Source organism: Eptatretus burgeri, chromosome 1, assembly GCF_056783735.1.
Source record: "Eptatretus burgeri isolate ZD-2024b chromosome 1, Ebu_testis_v1, whole genome shotgun sequence".
In the NCBI taxonomy this organism is placed as follows: domain Eukaryota; kingdom Metazoa; phylum Chordata; class Myxini; order Myxiniformes; family Myxinidae; genus Eptatretus; species Eptatretus burgeri.
Window position 1 is genome coordinate 88,478,364 of NC_140961.1, and position 20,938 is coordinate 88,499,301.

The 20,938-nt window shown below is 43.4% G+C and overlaps 1 protein-coding gene across 5 annotated transcripts in view; it reads left to right on the top strand.

Annotated features, from left to right (window-relative positions):
- The window catches only part of LOC147034923 (uncharacterized), a 70,783-nt gene that overhangs the window by 6,038 nt on the left and 43,807 nt on the right, over positions 1–20,938 (top strand). For 3 of the 5 annotated variants that reach the window (XM_085891269.1, XM_085891258.1, XM_085891250.1), the window contains exon 4: positions 12,713–12,798. In XM_085891269.1, coding sequence (XP_085747395.1) covers positions 12,713–12,798 — 86 coding nt within the window. Of the gene's footprint in view, positions 1–6,424; positions 8,292–8,787; positions 8,944–12,712; positions 12,799–20,938 lie in introns of those variants that run through there. The other 2 variants (XM_085891287.1, XM_085891277.1) reach the window with 2 other exon arrangements.

The window sequence follows — 20,938 nt, forward strand, 5'->3', positions numbered from 1 at the left end:
GCTGGTACCATACGTCAGCATTAAAACTCATTGAACTCTGTTCATAATGAATATTCTTACATTCTGCAGTGAAATGAAAGTATACCAACAAAGTCTTTGTCATTATGTGAAAACTATTGGAAGATATTCATTAATCAAGGTTGTGTGTGTAGTTTCGGAGAGGAGAGCAAATACCATTTTGGGGGGTTCACTATGCCTGGTGTTGGCTTAATGGTTATGGTGGTGGGCTTGGGATCCTAGAGTCCTGAGTTCAAAATCCCACTCTCGTTGAATTGATACCAGGTGGGGTTGACTCATCCTGTCATCCTTCTGAGGTCGGCAAAATGAGTACCAGCTTTCTGGGATGATTGAGCCATTCGAGTATCCTGTGTCAGAGTGGCGACTCATGCAGGATTGTGCCCAATAACCCAAGAGATTGCCTCGGCAGCACCGACACTCTGTACAGAGTATGGTCCCAATGGATGGATGGATTCATTAATGTGTAAGGAAAATTTGATCCCTCTAAAATTCAAAGAGCAGACTCGGCATATTGGTGAGAGTGTCCGCTCTGAGTTTGGGAGGTGAGTGGTTCAAACCCCAAAAACTTTTGAAATATGACACGTGCTGCTTCCTTGCTTGATGCTCAGCATGTCAAAGGATATAGTACGGACAAATAACGCTGGCTTAACCCATGCCGAGAAACTGCTTCGGCAGCACCGACACGCTGTAAAAAGTACAGTACAGTAAACCCTCAAATATCGCGGGCAACCAATTGTGCTCCGATTTCATTATCACGCTATTTAATTTTGGCCAATCACAGTTTTTGAGCTGAGATGAGTCATTGTTTGCAGCTGCATGTATGATTACCTCCCATTATGAGCCTTTTCTTGTTTCTTTCCATTAATTGTAGTCATTCCACCAGCATACGGGAACGAAGACAAATTTAATAACGAATCGTCATTAAGGCCCAGGTCAAATTTGCCACGGCGGCCGTGGGGTCTCCAAAATCTATGGCCACTAGCAATTATACAGCGGCCGCAGTATTTCCACGGTCACACAATGTAGCAGTCACATATGTTTTTATTTTTCGGGGAGCTGCACGGCGTATTTATAAATTGTGGAGACCGAAAACGTGGGGTTGCCGTACGGTCTTTGATTTGATGTCGCACGGTGACCTTAGGGCGTTCCTGCGGCAGCCATATAATTTTCAAGGCAGACGCAAGGTGCCCGCAAGGCGACCGCAGGGGGGCCCTAAGGCGAACGTGCGGCCAGACGGACGGTAACGAATGGGTTAATTTTTTTTTTTACCAGTTTTTTTTTCAGCTTGTCGAATTGCTACGGCGAGCGTAGAAATGAAAAAAGTTATAACTCCGCGTTATAATTCCACGGCGACCTTATGGCCTGAAAATATAGCCATACGGCGTAGGGCCACCCTGAGGCCACCTCAGAAACTCTCCGGCCGCCGCACGTTTCTGTCAATTCAGAGGGCGTACGGCCGCCGTATCCTCGCCATAGAGCAAATGTGACTTAGGCCTTTGGTCTTAGAAATTGTGGAGACCGAAAACGTGGGGTTGCCGTACGGTCTTTGATTTGATGTCGCACGGTGACCTTAAGGGGGCCCTGTGGCGGCCATATAATTTTCAAGGCAGACGCAAGGCGACCGCAGGGGGCCCTCAGGCGAACGTGCGGCCAGACGGACGGTAACGAATGGGGTAATTTTTTTTTTTTTACCAGTTTTTTTTTCGGCTTGTCGAATTGCTATGGCGAACGTAGAAATGAAAAAAGTTATAACTCCGCGTTATAATTCCACGGCGACCTTACGACCTGTAAAATATAGCCAAACTGCGTAGGGCCATCCTGAGGCAACCGCAGAAACTCTGCGGCCGCTGCACGTTTCTGTCAATTCAGAGGGCGTACGGCCGCCGCATCCTCGCCGTAGAGCAAATGTGACTTAGGCCTAAACAGAAAATGACATGATATGCGGAGATCGTGTAACACTAGGTCTACATGATCTATTCTAGTGGACACACGACAGTTAATAAATGCGCCCAAATGTAAAACGACGGACAAAATTAATCATGCCAAAAGGCAGAGAAAGGTGATGTCATTGTCCGAAAAAATCGAGTTGTTAGATACGTCGGCAAGAAGTGAAACTGCAGCATCTGTGGGCCACCATTACTGGAGGAATGAGCAAAAGGCTCATTCTAGTCCGGTGATCATCATATTGAAAGGATGGAAAAAGCGCATACTGTTTGGATCAAGGACCAAAGAGAGAAAAAAAAATACCTTTGAGTGGACCGGTGTACGGGAGAAATCATTGCGGATTTACTCACTTTGAGTGGACCGGTGTACGGGAGAAATCATTGCGGATTTACTCACTTTGAGTGGACCGGTGTACGGGAGAAATCATTGCGGATTTACTCACTTTGAGTGGACCGGTGTACGGGAGAAATCATTGTGGATTTACTCACTTTGAGTGGACCGGTGTACGGGAGAAATCATTGCGGATTTACTCACTTTGAGTGGACCGGTGTACTGGAGAAATCATTGCGGATTTACTGGCTTTGAGTGGACCGGTGTACGGGAGAAATCATTGCGGATTTACTCACTTTGTGTGGACCGGTGTACGGGAGAAATCATTGCGGATTTACTGACTTTGAGTGGACCGGTTTACGGGAGAAATCATTATGGATTTACTCACTTTGTGTGGACCGGTGTACAGGAGAAATCATTGCGGATTTACTCACTTTGAGTGGACCGGTTTACGGGAGAAATCATGCGGATTTACTCACTTTGAGTGGACCGGTGTTAGGGAGAAATCATTGCGGATTTACTCACTTTGAGTGGACCGGTGTATGGGAGAAATCGTTGCGGATTTACACACCTTGAGTGGACCGGTGTTAGGGAGAAATCATTGTGGATTTACTCACTTTGAGTGAACTGGTGTGCGGGGAAAAATCATTGCGGATTTACTCACTTTGAGTCGACCGGTGTCTGGGAGAAATCGTGGTAGATTTACTCACTTTGAGTGGACCGGTGTACGGGAGAAATCATGCGGATTTACTCACTTTGAGTGGACCGGTGTATGGGAGAAATCGTTGCGGATTTACACACCTTGAGTGGACCGGTGTTAGGGAGAAATCATTGTGGATTTACTCACTTTGAGTGAACTGGTGTCTGGGAGAAATCGTGGTAGATTTACTCACTTTGAGTGGACCGGTGTACGGGAGAAATCATTGTGGATTTACTTGCTTTGAGTGGACCGGTGTTAGGGAGAAATCATTGTGGATTTACTCACCTTGAGTGGACCGGTGTACGGGAGAAATCATTGCGGATTTACACACCTTGAGTGGACCGGTGTATGGGAGAAATCATTGCGGATTTACACACCTTGAGTGGACCGGTGTACGGAAGAAATCATTGCGGATTTACACACCTTGAGTGGACCGGTGTATGGGAGAAATCATTGTGGATTTACTTGCTTTGAGTGGACCGGTGTATGGGAGAAATCATTGCGGATTTACTCACCTTGAGTGGACCGGTGTACGGAAGAAATCATTGCGGATTTACACACCTTGAGTGGACCGGTGTATGGGAGAAATCATTTCGGATTTACACACCTTGAGTGGACCGGTGTATGGGAGAAATCATTTCGGATTTACACACCTTGAGTGGACCGGTGTATGGGAGAAATCGTTGTGGATTTACTTGCTTTGAGTGGACCGGTGTTAGGGAGAAATCATTGTGGATTTACTCACCTTGAGTGGACCGGTGTACGGAAGAAATCATTGTGGATTTACACACCTTGAGTGGACCGGTGTATGGGAGAAATCATTGTGGATTTACCAACGTTTTCACAAGGCACCCGGGGTCACAGGCTCCAGTTCAACCATGGCTCATCGAATGAATCGATGCGAAGGGATTTATGCTTGAGCAGGTTTTTAACGCCAAAGAGACGGGATTATTTTGGAAGAGGATGCGATCTCTTCCTGTCCAAGCAATGAAGATCTGCTCTGGATCACGGTGGCTTCGGAACGGTTTACCCTTGTTCTATGTGGCAATGCAGCAGGTGCCTTTGTCGTGCTCCAGATGATCCAACAGCCATCGCGAGTTCCACATCCATGTCTTTCTAGCCTTCACCCTCACCCCTCCAACAACGTCATCATCATCTCTGAGCTAAGTTTTATTTTTTGCAGAGTACAGTACGAACGAGTACATAATATGTTTGCCCTCACCCACCTTGCTGTTTTGGAATAAATTTATAAGATAAAACTTTTTTTTTGTTGTTTTGTTTAATTTCCACCATAGTTATTGAATTTGCGTGTTTATTTCTGGCTGCCGTCAATCTTCCTCGATATTTTCTCAAAGTCCAGGAACCGAACCTCCCCTCCCCCCTTTCCAGAAACCTAACCCCCACAATATTGGAGGGTTTACTGCACATCAAATCAAATAATAAAAATTCAAAATGATATAATTTTTAGCAAAGTTAAATACATTGACAATAGTGCTTAATATATTCGCAAAGTTGAATATATCGACAATCATACGAAAAATTGCTTTCAGAATAGCCTTTAAATGCTGCTTTTTGGATTTTTGACCCCATTTTCATCGAGAATGATCCATTGAAGGTTTCCAATAATATATCTGGCAGTTGTTAGGATTCTTGACAACCACTTCTTTCCGATGTCTGATCAAAAACAGAATAAAGATTAGAACAGCACTGTTTGAGTGCATACAGTACCTTTGCCAGGCTGAACATTTTACGTTTTCTGTCTGACTTGCCTGCATCTGGATCCGTTCCTGAACTAAACTCTAATGAGCTTGTTCTTGTCACCTAACCAACTCATCCACCAAGTTTTGTCATCCATCTACAACCTTATTAAATACCCTGCTATATATCGTTTTTGGCCCCATGTCTCAATGATGAAGAATCACTTTCAGGAATTTAAAAGAATTCTCAGATCCGGATCCAGATCTTCATCAAAATCAAATTGATTCGTCCTTGTCACACACCCAACTTGTACACCAAGTTTTGTCCGAATCCATCCACAACTTTTTGAGATCGTGATGTATATAGTTTTTTAGCTCACCTGAACTTTAGTCCGGTGGGCTTATGTGCTCGAGAGCAGTGTCCGTGAGTGAGTCATTTAGTCTGTAAACACTTCAGTCATCGCTTGAACAAAAGACACGATTTTGATGAAACTTGGCCACAAGCTTCATATCTAATGCTTAACGAAGGTTTATTGACTGCATGAAAATCTGCACTTATTTAGGGGGTCCACCGGTGCGGGGGGAGGGGGAGGGGAGGTGGAGTTAACCCCTAATGTAGGCATTTGCTCTTTTATCTGAAACTACACACTATTTTGATGAAAGTTGACCACCACCTTCATCACCCGTGATGTACTAAAGTTTGTTCACAGCATTAAAAAAAACAACCACGGTCTAAGTTGGTCTGCGGGGGGTTTGAGTGACTTGCTCCTGGTCCAGGTGAGCTTCAGGACGCGTGGTCCTATGTTTTAAAAAAATTTTTATGGAGGGGTTGGAGTGTGAGATGAAAAGTTCCTCTTGGAACTGATGAAAGAAAATCTCAGAAAAGTTGTAAATCCCCCAATAAGAGTCAAAAATTTTGTTGCCCAATCTCCCACTGAATGCATTTTGTAGAAGATCCTTTCCCTGTGCAGAACATGCCAGTATTTCATGCCAATGCTTGTCCACATCATGGTCACGTGTCTGTCCCTTCCCAGAAGCAATGCATGCTCTGAGAGGTACATCTGCTGTTAAAAGAGTTAAGACTGAGAAACGATCAAGGAAGACATGATGGAGTGACTACTTCACATCTCTGTAAATTGCAAAAATTCAAGGAATCTGCTGAGCTTCTTGCAAAGGCAGGAGAAGAGTCGAAGAAGCTGTAGGACAGGAGGAAGTTAATATCATGGAGAAGGAGCCAGGTCGTCCAAACAGCCAGCGGTACTGCAGCAAGAGGATATACAGTATATATAATATATAATTTTATGGACGTTGACTCTTCTTCAGAACCAGACGAATCTGAAAGTGACAATAAGACAAGATTTCTCAGTGTGAGAGCAGGACTTTGTGGGAGTCATAATGACATTAATCAAACTGCATTATCCAATCCCATTTCACTTCTAAGCTTGCAGAACTTTTAAATGAAAATATTCCAACCAGAAGCTTTGAATACGTGTCTATTTGGGACGATGACAGCCATTAAAAAAAACAGCTATTCAAGGGAACTTTGGGAAATGGAAAACTGTCCGTGAAATTGATCCTGGTGGATAAGTTATTTTTTTTTAATTACAAAGTCAGTTTCCATGGTTAGTTTCCCCCATTTTATTGTGATGTGACTGTACATAGCTGATTTAGCCAAATTAATGTTAAAGGGAAACCCGTCAGTGTTGTCTAAACTGTGGGGACGTTATCCACTTTATTTATTTACTTTTGGTATGGATGTCTATTTTTCTGACTGAATAATGCAAATTATTGTGACAGTGGCAGTCCCAAAAACATGACTAGAGACGGAAAGAAAAACAAGAAGATGGCACAAAACTGTGAACTTTATTTATTGTATGCGTGCGATGAAAACCGTGATTCAAAGGTGGCCTCATTTCTACCTAATCCTCATTCTCGAGTCCAGACTGTCGACTAAGTAAAGACATTCAGCTTCATCCTTGCCGATTCATTCTTTTCTTCTCGAGTCAATGACTGCTGCATAACAGGAAGACCACAGAAGTATTCTTTTTTGAGGGCAATCTTGAAGAGGTGATAAAGGTTTTAAACTGTTCACTAAACAAATTTATGCAAAAAAAAGAAACCTGATAAAGTTACCTTCGTTGGACTAAACCTGCTCAGATGACCTTTCGGAACGTCGAGACTCACCTCAAGAGTTTACAGGGCCCTCGGTGGAATCCAAACACACGTTCTGGGAGGCTATTCCTCACTTTGCTTATTGGATCATGGACGTCGACCTTGATGAACCCGGCCATCTACTTTAAAACTTCATGCAAACCCTGTTAATGTGTCTCAGCTTTATTCAGGAGTATGTTAATCTTCTTGCTCCAAGAGATGTGTCATGCAAGTGATTTTAGAGTACAGTATTGCTGTCCTTCAAGGTCTCGTAACTTCTCAGAATCCACCTTCTGATTTCCTTATGTGCCTCTCCACTAACCCACCCCTTTCTCACCTATCTTCCCCCTGGATTCTTCCCATCCACTTCGCTCACAAGGCTATAGTTGAGGCTTTGCAAAAGTGTCCGGCTTCGATCAAGTTGAAGGTCGCTCTTGGCCTGTTTACACCATACCTTGATGGTCTATGGTCGTAGGCAGGCCAACTGTGATGTTGTGTTTGCATCCACTCTGACACTTCCACGAGTGGGCCTGAAGTTTGTTCGATGCTCCCAGAAACTCAGGGCCGAGGGATTTGACTGTTAAACCGGTTGGCGTCATCACACGAGGCTGTTCTAAGAAAAGGGTGCAAAATAGCAGCCAACAATATTGTGCGGTTGCGAGCATTGTGAAATGTCTCAAGTGCACAGGCCCTGGTCACGCTGTGATCTGATGGGTGCGTGCCGCGTCAGTTTTGTTCTTGCAGGCGTGATGAAGCGATAGTTATCTCTGCCACTGAAGGTGGACGGCGTTTATGTTTTCATGTCTGTCCATCTTTCTGTTTGTCTTTGAGCAGGTTTTCTCAAAAAGTTATTGATAGGTTCAGACAACACTTGGTGGACAGGTTGGTTGTGTGATGAGGATGAATTGATTCGATTTTGATGAAAATCCGAATCCGGACATGATAATTTTTTTTAATTTCTAAAGTTGTTCTTCACAATTGAGAGTTGTGGCCAAACAACGATATATGATTGATATTTCTGAAATTTGTGGCCGCATTCAGACCAAACTTGGTGGATGAGTTTGGTGGGTAACAAGAACAAGCCGATTCGATTTTTGTTTAAGGTCCTGATGCAGATCTCTCATGTCAGTGTAATACAAAGCTTGTACTATTCAGCCTGGCGGAGGTCTGCGTTTATGTCGAGTGCCGTTCAAGTTGAAATCGCAAAGCAAATATATCGCCAGTTCGGTGCACGGAAAAGCTTCAAGAAATTCAAACAAGATTTAAAGATGTTTATTACAGCGCACGGAGCGGTTCCAATGTCAAGGACAATGTGTTTTTACGATGCGTTTGATTCCACCTTGAGAGAAGGGCCAGCAACAAACGGGAGTGTGCAGTTTGAGCTCGACTGATTGCTGAAGAATCTTGGGCCCAGGTTGTGGCGACCGCTGCCGATGTGTCGTGTGAATAAGGTAACAGTTCTGTGTAGTTGTATTGTTTGTGTGAACTCAGTCGTCGTACATATCGTTGTTGTCTTACATCTGCATATCGAGCTCTTCTCCGGTCCATTTTTGTTTTTCTTTTCTGGCACGTGCTGTGATACATTGACAACATTTTTAACGACCGTACACCATCCCTGCCCCCTGAAGCTCCACACACACACTGACTCTTTTTTATTTTTATTTTTTTTTAATCCCCTTGTCCCCTAAGTTTCCTCATTTCATGCCCCCACCTACTTAACTTGCTCTCTCAATCCACACATTTGTCTTCTGTCAATTTTAAAATTCTCAAAAAATTATATTATTATATATATTTTTTTTAAATTGTAAATTCAAATTGTCACCGACCCTCATCCGTTGTGGGCCCCTAATAACTATCCATGGCACGACCGAACCATTTTGCCGGTGATTTATTTGTTTTTCCTTTTTGTGGTGATATGCTCGATTTGGTTTCTTTCTTTCTTTTCAGGTGGAATAAAGCCCGTGAGCACGCATCTTTTTACTGGGTATATGCCGGAGTCAGACACCAGGCCATTTTAACCGCGGGGCAGGAGATTGCGATGATCCGAATGAAAAATGAAAGAATGTTTGCCAGCAGCGAGCATGAACTTGAGGCACAGCAAAGGTGGACCGAGGTGTCGGTTTCTACGTGACAGGCTTCAGGCAGCATTGTTGCTGGAGCGTAACATTGAACCAGAACGCGATTGGAAAAGCGAAGGACGATGGAAAATGTCGTTTTGTTGTATCTCCACCCTTTTAATAAACGCGTTTACTTTTCTACTTTCCGTGCACCGAGCATCGTTGTTAATTTGCTAAACATAGATGGAGCTTTTACTAATCTTTCAATAGCTTTCTCGTTTGTGGATTACAGAGCAATTATTAGAAAGTGTTCCAATGTTTTGACGAGTAAAAATGAAGGAGGACCCATGAAGGCAACTTGGAATCTGGTCAGGGTACGAGCACTTTATGGATAGTGTGGGGAAAAAGTCCCGTTATTACATGGTATGTTTTACAATATACATTGTATTCAACTTTGAATCAAAGAAAATGGGTTTTATTTATGGGGGATGTGGAGGTGATTGCGTGATAGGTGCTGCACAAGACGAAGGACTGCAGTATTGGGGGCGTATACTATGGGGACACAGCACGGAATAGTGCAGTACTGAGTGCGCATACTATGGTGAAACAGTACAGAGGAGTGCAGTATTGCATCCGCATGCTATAGGGACACAGCACGGAGTAGTCCAATATTGTGTGTGCATTCTATGGGGACACAGCACAGAAGAGTACAGTATTGGAAGCATATGTTATGGGGACATTCAGGAATAACGAGCACAGCATGGATGGGGGTGATTTCATGGTAAGAGAGGGAGAGACAGACTGGACATTAACGAGCATTATCCTGTCCTCATTGTGCTTTCATAATATTCCATTCTTTTATTCAAGCACAGAATTATTAGCTCCCTTTGGACTTGGTCCGAAATGGGGCTCATGGATTTGGTCTCGATTTTCGTGTGTGTGTGTGTGTGTGTGTGTGTGTGTGTGTGTGTGTGTGTGTGTGTGTGTGTGTGTGTGTGTGTGCGAGCGTGCATGCGGCCACAACCATATCTCCTCGGACATGTATTAACCGATTTTTATACGGACTTGCCACAAAGACAACACGTCATCAAAGATTCATTTACCGATTTTGTTCAAACTCTGCACACGAATAATGAATGATGGTTTACATTTGCATGTCTCAGATTCACAGTGGCCAACTGGTGGCCATTTTGTTCCTTAAATGTGTCCCCACACATTAATTTTATTGGACATGCATGGTCCGATTTTGTTAAAACTTGGCACAAGCACAGCGCATGATTGCAAACGTGTGCACCTCGCTTTTTTTGCGATATGATTAAAGATGACCAACTGGTAGACTGGTGGCCCATTTTAGTTGTACATGGGCTAGCCCTTTAACTCCGTACAGCAAAATTATTAAAACAATGGGGGCTATGACATTTTATATCCCCCGCCCCCAACCTTGTTCAAGTGAATTGAATGGAAAATGCCACGATCCAGAGTAGACGAGATTCCAACATATTGTTTACATTGTGGGATCTGTGTACTTGATGGTGTATGACTTCATTTGTAAACATCCGTGTTGTGTTTGATCATCGAATGGTTGTGTGTAGCGTAAACACAAACTGAACACATGCAATCATGCCTCCACCACTCCCACCACCATTTTGGCTCTGCATTCCTGGTCCCATTGATCCTTAAGTTATGCATAAAATGTCAGGCCCTCTGTGCCTTTATCTCAGGTAAACCATTTCGTTGTTGATTGTGCCATCATAATGTAGAGTTATAAGGCACTTTGAGATATTTATTTAAAAGAAATGAAGTTGATGAAATCTTTTTATAATTTGAGAAGTGTTTGTCTGTTTGTTTGATTTTTGTGCACTCCTGAACCGTTGGATGGAATGAGTTGAAAGCTGGTGGTTTTACTTGGTTGTGGGAGGAAAGTGGGGTAGTGGAGGACTCACAGCAAGTTTTAGGCTGTAAATGAATCGAGTCTGTTTGGGGATGACCTCAATTCTCTCTGTAAATGTATTGCACCCACCTTGTCGATATCCTTCCCCATGCAATCTTCTCATTCCCATCATGCTCCACCTCTTTTCCTCCTACCTTGCTCACTCAACTTATCCACTCTGTCCCTGGTGGGATGGGGTCTTACAAGTCATAATACAATATGCCAATTCTAGGGGAATTATCCCGTCGTTGAGGACAGGTTATCCAAGCTCGGTGGCATAATGGTGAGAGCGGCCGCCTTGAGTCTCAGAGGTCAGTGGTTCAAACCTCATCCGGGTCATACTAAAGACTTCAAAAATAGTACGTGCTGCTTACTTGCTCAACACTCGGCATTTAAAAGGATAGAGTACAGACAAACTATGCTGAGCAGGCAATGGCAAACCACCCATATAGTGGTACACCAAATCAAAAAGGACACGTTCTTCATTAGTATCCCAAAATTGAGCTATCAAAGTTCAGAAATTTTGTCCCCATTAACCCCAAAGTACATAATTCTTACGTCACTTGTCACTTAATGAATGACACCAGCCCTGTGATGTATCAACCCAGCACCATGTTGGTATTTAAAGGTGTTTTCACAAAGCTGGATTAGTTTGAAATATCTTCAGTTTTTGAATGCTGAGATGTGTTTGAACACAAGTTGGTAAAAGATTTGGACTCATGAATGGAACTGAGACCACGGATTTGTATTATAGATCAAGTCTGTATGAATACCGCATTTAAAAGCCATAAACATTTGTTTTCTCCTGGCCCTTTGTATGAGTGCGTGATCCACCATCCGAGGGCTGTGTCTGCAGCAATTTCTGCACCAATGATAATCGCACGATCCAACCTCACCACCACCCCCAAATCCCCATGCCTTCTCGTAACACCAACTAGTTTGCTCTCTGCTATCTGGCCCATATTTAATATTTTAATGTGAACGCCAAAACTTCACACAACAAAATTCTTGGGAATTAGCACTGAGTATTCACTACAGTTTATCTGCATGAGCATGGCTTAATTCTTATCATAAAACGAATATTATTCTTGATGAGAGCTTGACATGTGAAGCATCAGTTGAGCAAAACGTGTTGCAGTGGAGTTAGGCCCATCTTCTTCTCCTTCTCTGCCCTTTATGAGGGGTAAGGTCCAATGTTACCAATCTTCTGCCCTGTCTTGACCGCAATACTCCTCCACTTCCCCCTGTCTGCCAGCAACTCTCTCCACTCTCCAACCACACCCACCTTATTGATATCACTACGAACACAACTTTCCCATCTAAACCACGATCTCCCTCTTTTCCTCCTACCTATCCATTCTTTGTCATTCTCTCTGCCTCTATCTGCACAGTTTCCAGCCCACTTAAGCTGGCCCTCTTCATTTGCAGTCTTGTCAAGCTCATCTGCACACCAATCTCCTCCCTCAGCTCACCCATCAGCCTCTTTTCCTCCTACCTATCCTCCCTCAACCTATCCACTCTTTGTCATTCTCTCTTCCTCTATCTGCAGTTTCCAGCCCACTTAAGCTGGCCCGCTTCATTTGCAGTCTTGTCAAGCTCATCTGCACATCAATCTCCTCCCTTAGCTCACCCATCAGCCTCCTTTCCACCCTCTTCACTCCCATAATCCTCCTGACCCATATTTGCTGTTTATTTTGTTGCTTGGTTTTGAATCATCCAGTTATCATTCTAAAGTTGTGATTGCCATTTGGAAGTTATTATTATTTACTTTTTTCTGTTTTTTTTTTTTTTTGGTGGGGAGGGATTTCATTATCATATTGTCGTTGACTATTACATCACGGAAAAGCTTCTCCGGTTCAATGCCATTTCTGTTTGTTTTTGGCAGTTGATGTCAAGCTAATCTCAAGATGCCAAGCAAGATGCCTTTGCACCGTGGGTACCTGTAAGCCTTTTCAAGTGAGGAAATGCCAGGTGAGATTACTGCTCAGAGCATGTCGTACTTTTATTTTGTTTTCATGTACATGGTGTGTTAAGCTTGAATAGCATTTTCCTTTCGGTCCTTCCAAAAGCTGCCTCACCGAATCAATTACTCTTATAAATGTGCTGTTCCCGTCACATCCTAGCCTCACCTGATTTAAGTTGTACAGCGAGATTTTGTGTATTTTCCTTGGTCGTTTGTGTGACCATGATTGACGTTCTTTCTGGTTCTCCGAGTGGCTCCGAAGTGCTGTGGTCAAGCTTGGTGCTTGATTATTACATCGTGCCTTCTACTTGCATTGTTATAGTTGGTACTTTCAGCTCCTACTCTGACAGTCAGGTTCAATAGCCTCCTCCAGCATCTGTAGATATCACATCTACTCCACACTCAGACATGCAAGACATCTTTTGATGAATGCATTTAGGCTTTTCGCTTTTTATTTATTTGATGTAAAGTTTAATGGTGGAAGTCTTTTGTTTGTCGCTCCGTCGTCCCCGTCCCCCCACCTCTTACTGCTAAATAAATTGCAAATGTTCCGATTCCGATGTATCTGCTACTTTTGGGAGTGATGCTAGCTCCTACGATGTTGTTCTGCTGCAATGCCTTTCGATAGTAAAATGAGTACAGAAAATGTATTGGATGAAAAAGCGAGTCAGAGTGGGAGGGAGTGTGATTAAATCATTCACGTGACACGTTGATTTACTCGGGCCAGAGCTTCCATTCAAAATACCGCCATTGGTCATTGTTGAATCCATTTAGCCATGACAGTCGTACGCCTTCCTCGGCCGAGATAACAGTCATGTCAAAGTTGTGTGGGCTTTATTTCAAGTTAGTCATCATCATCACTTCATACTATTATACGAGAAGTATGTGCTTGTATTCCACGCATCCCTGAACTGCTGGACAGAATGAGTTGAAAACTACGGGCTGGTTTTTGGGGGTAAAACAATTTATACGGTTGGGGGAGGACCCCAATTTTCTCTCTGTAAATAGGTGTGACATACGCCGCTCCCTGGAGGTGGGGGTATTGGGAATTATAAGTCGTACTAAGGATGCGTTCTTCGATAGTACAGTTAACCAGCCGAGCCTCCTTCTCACCTTGGAGGAGCCTCTCCCTCTTTCCCTGCTTCATCATCTCGAGAAAAATCCCTCGATATGGCACTTTCAAAATGATGTAATCCTCCTCTGAATGCTCACCGCACATATGCACAAACTCCTAGAAATAGTGGTCTTCAGGCTGTGTGTGTGTGTGTGTGTGTGTGTGTGTGTGTGTGTGTGTGTGTGTGTGTGTGTGTGTGTGTGTGTGTGTGTGTGTGTGTATTAAATATTGTTCGATAAAATGGCTTGCAAAGCTTCTGAAAGATGCCAAAAATACATGGAAAAGTACCTCCAGATAAAGCTGGGTTGTGTGTTTCTGCACACCAAAACAGTTGGAAGGGAGACACCTTATCTGGCTTGGGTACTTCTGAATACTGATGGGCAGGTCATATCTGGGGGCCTGTGAATGCACAGGGTAAGTTTCAATTGGTGATGTTTGCTATTAATCATGCCGTCATTGTGGAGGGGGTGGGGTGTGCGGAGAGCTTTGAAGGCTGTTGTCAATATATTGTTTGTTCGGTTCTGGTGCCACATGAGAACTTGTACGAGATTTTTGCGTCGATTGCTAAAAGGAGAAGTTTGTGCGTTTGCTGCCACCGCTTGCTCTAATTAACAGGAAATGGTACACTCTCGACACCTCACATCCACAGATGTTTCTTTATTTCCGTGATTTTTTTTTGTGCTTGCAACGGCAGGTTAAAAGTACTCGGCCAGTCAAACCGAGCAACTGTAAACACACGCAGCGCATGGCCAAAAAGCCTCGTAAGCATTCACACATCATTTCAAAAATCTCGTGTTTGCATTGAATACTTTCTCTTCATGAAAACCAAAATACGGGAGCTTATTTTATATCTAAACGATTTTTTGCGACCAGAATAAAAATAAATAAAAGAAAATAATAACGATAATCATTTGAATGGTTCATTCACTCTTCATTCTGTTATCCTTCGATTATCCAAACACTGCAGACATGCTACACACCATCGAAGGTGACATTAGAACCTTAAAATGTTTTCATTTTTTTTTTTTTTAAAGGATAAACTCACATTTTTGGCTTTTTTTATTTTTTATTTTGGTTTGTTTGTGCATTGGTGCAATTATTTAATTGCATCCTGTTCACATCAATGCTTACTGGCACATCTGCACTCATTTCCTCATTAACATAACCCCTCCCCGACGAGGCAGCGACGAAAGAAAGTGTAGTGTATTTATTTTCTTCCAATTTCCTCCAGAAAACATATTTCCTTAAACTTACATTAATGAGCCCTGAGGTGTGGTGTGCGCAGCGTGATGGTAGCAGCTTTGTACTGGGACCTTGTAGCAAAAACTCGGTTCAGATCTGGTTCGATTATAATTTGTGCAAAAATTTACCATGACCGGATTGGCTCAGAACTCGGATAAGTTTGCAATACAAAGCAATTCTCGCTCTTGTATTTAACCCTCAGCCTGAATTAGCTAAGGGGTATTGTCGTCATCGGCGTTGTCTGGGCGGGTGTCCGTCCGGGCTTCTGTCAACTTTTGGTTTCCGTCGATTTCGAGGAGAACGCCTTGTCCGATTAAATCCATTTTTGCAGGGTATGTTGGGGTTGAGTAGAGGAAGGATCCTTTCTAAAATGGGCACACTGCGATTTTCAATGTGGCCTCCATGGCAGCCATCTGGAAATTGGTTTCCGTCGATTTCGAGGAGAACGCCTTGTCCGATGAAATCCATTTTTGCTGGGTGTGTTGGGGTTGAGTCGAGGAAAGTTTCTTTCCAAAATGAGCATGCTGCGATTTTCAATGTGGCCTCCATGGCAGCCATCTTGAAATTGGTTTCCGTCGATCTTGAGAACGCCTTGTCCGATTTAAATCCATTTTTGCAGGGTGTGTTGGGGTTGAGTAGAGGAAGGTTCCTTTCTAAAATGGGCACGCTGTGATATTTCAATGTGGCCTCCATGGCAGCCATCTTGAAATTGGTTTCTGTCGATTTCGAGGAGAACGCCTTGTCCGATTAAATCCATTTTTGCAGGGTGTGTTGGGGTTGAGTCGAGGAAGGTTTCTTTCGAAAATGGGCATGCTGCGATTTTCAATGTGGCCTCCATGGTAGCCATCTTGAAATTGGTTTCCGTCGATATTGAGGAGAACGCCTTGTCCGATTAAATCCATTTTTGCAGGGTGTGTTGGGGTTGAGTAGAGGAAGGTTCCTTTCGAAAATGGGCGCGTTGCGATTTTCAATGTGGCCTCCATGGCAGCCATCTTGAAATTGGTTTCCGGACAATAACTTGAGAATGGCTTGACAGATTGATTTTATTTTTTATTTTATTTTGCAAAGCAAAAATAAATGTCAAATGACATCACAGATGGGGTGCTCTGCTTTTCTTTTCTTTTTTTTTCTTCTTTTTTTTTCTACTTGCACTTGATCTGGTGTTGTGTGTGTGCGTGCATGCGTGCGTGTGCCGTGCTGCGATTTTCAATATGGCCACCATCTTGAAATTGGTTTGCGTCAAGGGGCTGAGGGGTTACGCCCGCTTTGCGGTGCTATTTTGATTTTTTTAACATGATCGAGGCTCATGGAAGAATTAGAATTGAGCTTATGTAAATGAATCGCGTGGGGGACACTCGGCCTCAATCTAAGCAGCGTTGATGGGTACAGCTGGCCACAGCATTAGTCAAATTACCATACAACGATGTCCGGCGCAGAAGATGTTAGGGATTGATTAGTTACTTGATAGTGGGACCATTATTACGCTCCTAAGTTGTGTTGTGATGGTCTTGGAGAGGATTCTGGATGGGAGGATAATGGAGAGTGGAGATTGAGATCAAAGAAGAGCAGCAGGGCTTGAGAAAGGGAAGGGGGATGGATGGGATGTTTGCACTGAGACAGCTGGTGGAAAAGGAGTTGGAGGTGCAAAGTGCGATGGCGTTGGGATTTGTGGACCTGGAGAAGGCCGATGACACTGTCCCGAGAGAGAGATGGTGATGGCAACACTGAGATGGATGGGAGTGCCAGAAGAAGTCAGGTTGGTGGAAGGGTATGAACAAGGTAATGAAGGGAAGAGTCTTTGTTGGAACTGGGATGTCTTAGGAGTTCAGCGTGAACATCAGTTTGAGGCATGAAAGCGCTCTTAGGCCTCTCATGTTTATCTTGGTGATGGAGCTGGTAAGCAGGAAGGTGAGCTTGAGGGTAGTACAGGGAGGATGTTGTGCTGAAGAGTGGGTAAGATATGCAGGAGGTAATAGGGGGGGGGGGGGGGAAGGAGGAATTTGAGAAACATAGGGTAAAGATGAGTAAGGAGAAGACTGAGGTGAGTGGGTCGGGCAGCAGAGAAACGTCATGGATATCAGGTTAGACGTTAGAGGGAAAGGTGATCAGGCAGGAGAATAGGTTGGAGTGTCTGGGAGGAAGAGTGACGGGGGATGGTAAGTCCGAAGCAGAGGTGTGGAGTTGGATTCAGGTGGGTGTGTATGTATGGAGGGCAGAGGGAGTAATGCCAGACACAAAGGTATCAATAAAATTGAAGGAGAAGGTTCTGGTGTCGTGTGGAACATCGGCCTTCCTTGATGGTCTGGAAACTTGGGCACTGACAGAGAGACAACAATAGAGGCTGCAGGTTTGTGAGAATAACTGGGTCAGGAGGATTGCGGGAGTGAAGAGGATGGATGAACTGAGGGAGGTGATTTATGTGCAGATGAGTTTGACGGAGATGCTGGCTGAGATGGGCTGGACACTTGGTGCAGATGGGGGAAGAAAGAATGGCAAATAGGTTGAGGAAGCAAAGGTAGGAGGATAAGAGGTCGACCACGGTTGAGATGGGAGGATTGTGTGAGGAGGGATATCCGTAAGGTAGGGGTGGTTGGAGATTTGAGAGAGTTGGCTGAGGACAGTAGGAAGTGGAGGAGTATTGTGGTCAAGGCAAGGCAGAAGCATGGTGCCAACAGACCTCACCCCTTGCAAAGGGAAGAGGAGTAGGAGGACAATAGTGCAAAGTTTATTTCCATTCCTTTATCCAATAATCCATATATGTAATATGCTGTCTGTCTGTCCCACCCTGAAGCATGGAAGCGCTCCTCGGGAGAAAAAAAAAATAGATGTAAAAGTTGCTTCAAATTAATCCAAACCTCTGGGAAATTATATGTATATCAACAAAAAATTGAAGTGTGTGTGTGTGTGTGTGTGTGTGTGTGTGTGTGTGTGTGTGTGTGTGTGTGTGTGTGTGTGTGTGTGTGTGTGTGTGTGTGTGTGTGTGTGTGTGTGAGATAGAGAGATAGAGATATATAAAGCCTCATTTTAAAAATACACTACATGGTAAAAAGTTTTAGAACACCCCCATTTTTCCAGTTTTTACTGAAATTTAAGCAGTTTAATGTTTCAATGTACTCTGAAATTAAAGCATAGAACAAATAAACAAGCAGTCATAGACTGGTACTTACGAAATCGTCAACTTGACCTCTGACCTTGTCTAATAAAAGCTGTCTCGAGAGAAGGTAGCTACGCAAACCAGAAGTTTCTACGATGATTCTGAACCAAACCATCAAAAATCGAATGTTTGACCTCACTGTGACCTTGACCTTTGACCGATTTTGACCAAAATCTAATCAGCACTAGCCATCACCCTCCTGAATCACGTGGTGTAAATTGACATTGGTAGCTTCTTCCGTTCTCGAGTTATCGTGCCTACAAACAAACAAACACACAAACAAACACACAAACAAACAGAGGACAGAAGTCATCAATATACTTACGAAATCTTTAGATTTCGTAAGTAACAATTGCAGATTAAAAAAGAAATCATGGAATCGTTTTGTTGAAGAAAATTTCATCTAAATTTTTGACACGTCAAAGTATCCACCTTTTGCAGATATAACAGCCGAACAAACTCGTGGCATTCTTTGTACAATGGAAATCAAATATTGTTCAGAAAGTTCTTCCCAACACTATTACAGAAGTTACCACAAATGTGTTGCACTTTTTGGTTGCTTTGCTTTCACTGTGCTGGCCATTCCATGATTTTGAAGCCTAGCATCTTGTTCTTTTCTTCTAAGATAGTTCTGACACAGCCTGCAGGTATGTTTTTGGTTGTTATCTTTCTGTAGGATGAACCCCTGACCAACTAGGCATAGACCAGAGGGTATTGCATGACACTGCTAAATGATGTGATAGCCCTTTTGGTTCAGGGTGCCAATCACTCTGTGCAAGTCGCCAACTCTGGATCTAGCAAAAGAGCTCCAGATCATCACGCTTCCTCCTCTATGTTTGACAGTTGGTGTCACACACTGAGGAACCATCTTTTCGCCCAGTGGACGGCATACAAAAACCCTGCGTGATGAACCGAAGATTTCAAATTTTGATTCATCGGTCCATTGGACCTTCTTCCAGTTTTCAGTAGTCCACTGGCGGTGCTTCATGGCCCAGGCAAGCCTCTTTTTTTCTTATTTTGCCATCTTTGCAATGGCTCTGACTGCCACTCGACCTGTCAAACCTGCAGCTCGAAGTATTCTCGTCACAGTTGAAACTGAGACTTCCTTACTTCGACCAGTGTTCAGCTGTGCTTGAAGCTGCTGTCCTGTGAGCCACCTATCACGCAAGCTGTTGACTCTCAGAAACTTGTCTTCTGATTGTGTTGTGGCTTTGGGTCTGCCAGACCTCTACCTGTCAGAGTTTCCTCCAGTTTCCAAGTACCTTTTGATGGTGTAGGAAATTGCACTCATTGACACCCTGGCTTCTTTGCAATTTCTCCAAAGGAAAGACCTACACTTTTAAGGGTTATAATGGTCCGTCTGTATTCCTTTGTTAATTGTATTTTTCTTAACATTATGATAGCAATATACTACTTCCTTCAGTGCAATATTGTCCAAATAATGCTTCAGAGGGTGCAGCAACACAGTCTGTTCCAACACTGCTTTTATACAGACAGAGGGTTTGTAACTAATCAACAAAAGTTGGGACACCTCTCTCTCTCTCTATCGAGTGCAGCCTGTGGCTGCTGGTTGCATCATTGGTTGGGATGCGGCTATGCCGCTGATGCAGTGTCCCCCTTACCAGTACACTGGTACTCATTTTGCCGACCTCTGAAGGATGACAGGCTGAGTCAACCTCCTGGTGTATGTTAATTCAGCGGCCAACGGGGCTTGAACTCAGGACCCTAGAATCCCAAGCCGCCACCCTAACCACTAAGCCAACACCAGGCTCGTTGGGACACCTGTAGGAATTGTTTGCATCAACTTTCAAAGCTTAATTTACTTCCATTGCTGCAGAACAGTTGCAGTTGCTAACCCCTTTACTTGTTTTCTTTAACAACTTTGAAATTGACATTATTTTTCAGTTTTTGGAAACCTAAACTTTTGCTTTTTAACCTTTGGTAGTTTACCGCTTAGCTTTGTACCATTTCAGGTTATTCACTGGACTTGAACTGCTTAAGTTTCAGTAAAAACTGGAAAAATGGAGGTGTTCTAAAACTTTTGACCAGTAGTGTATAGTTTTATATAATTATAATAAATATATTGATCTTTCAACCAGCGTAAGAATAAAAGGCTTCTTTTTTCCTCTTGTTTTGTGATATCGTCGTATTTTCTTTTTTCATTTCAGTTTATGCTGTCGTGGAATAATAAAAATGGTTCTATTTTAAAGGTTAAAAAGGGTTTACTCTATTTTACATCCTCGGTGACGCACAGATACACATGCAATATGTTTGTGAAGTACAATGTTCTGTCTTTTGATTTCGCCCGTCAGCTGTCATGACGATGAAGTTTGTTACGAAAAGAGATGACTGTCGACTCGACGACGTGAAAGTGTGGAAAAGACTTGGTTGTTATCTCCACAGGCCTGATACTTGGAGATATTGCTTTTCGATTGTTATTCTAATGAAGTGTGACTCACATTGACAAAGCAAATGTAAACTCAATGTGTAACGCCGTGTGGTGCGATGCTTAGTCACACCCGTGTTCATTGTTAACGCTAGACAGGTAACAGTTTGTGTCCGTTTACGGTATCATTTTGCTTTGAAAATCACAGAGCATATCTGATTTAGTGTGTGCACATTTCTGCAGCACACACTT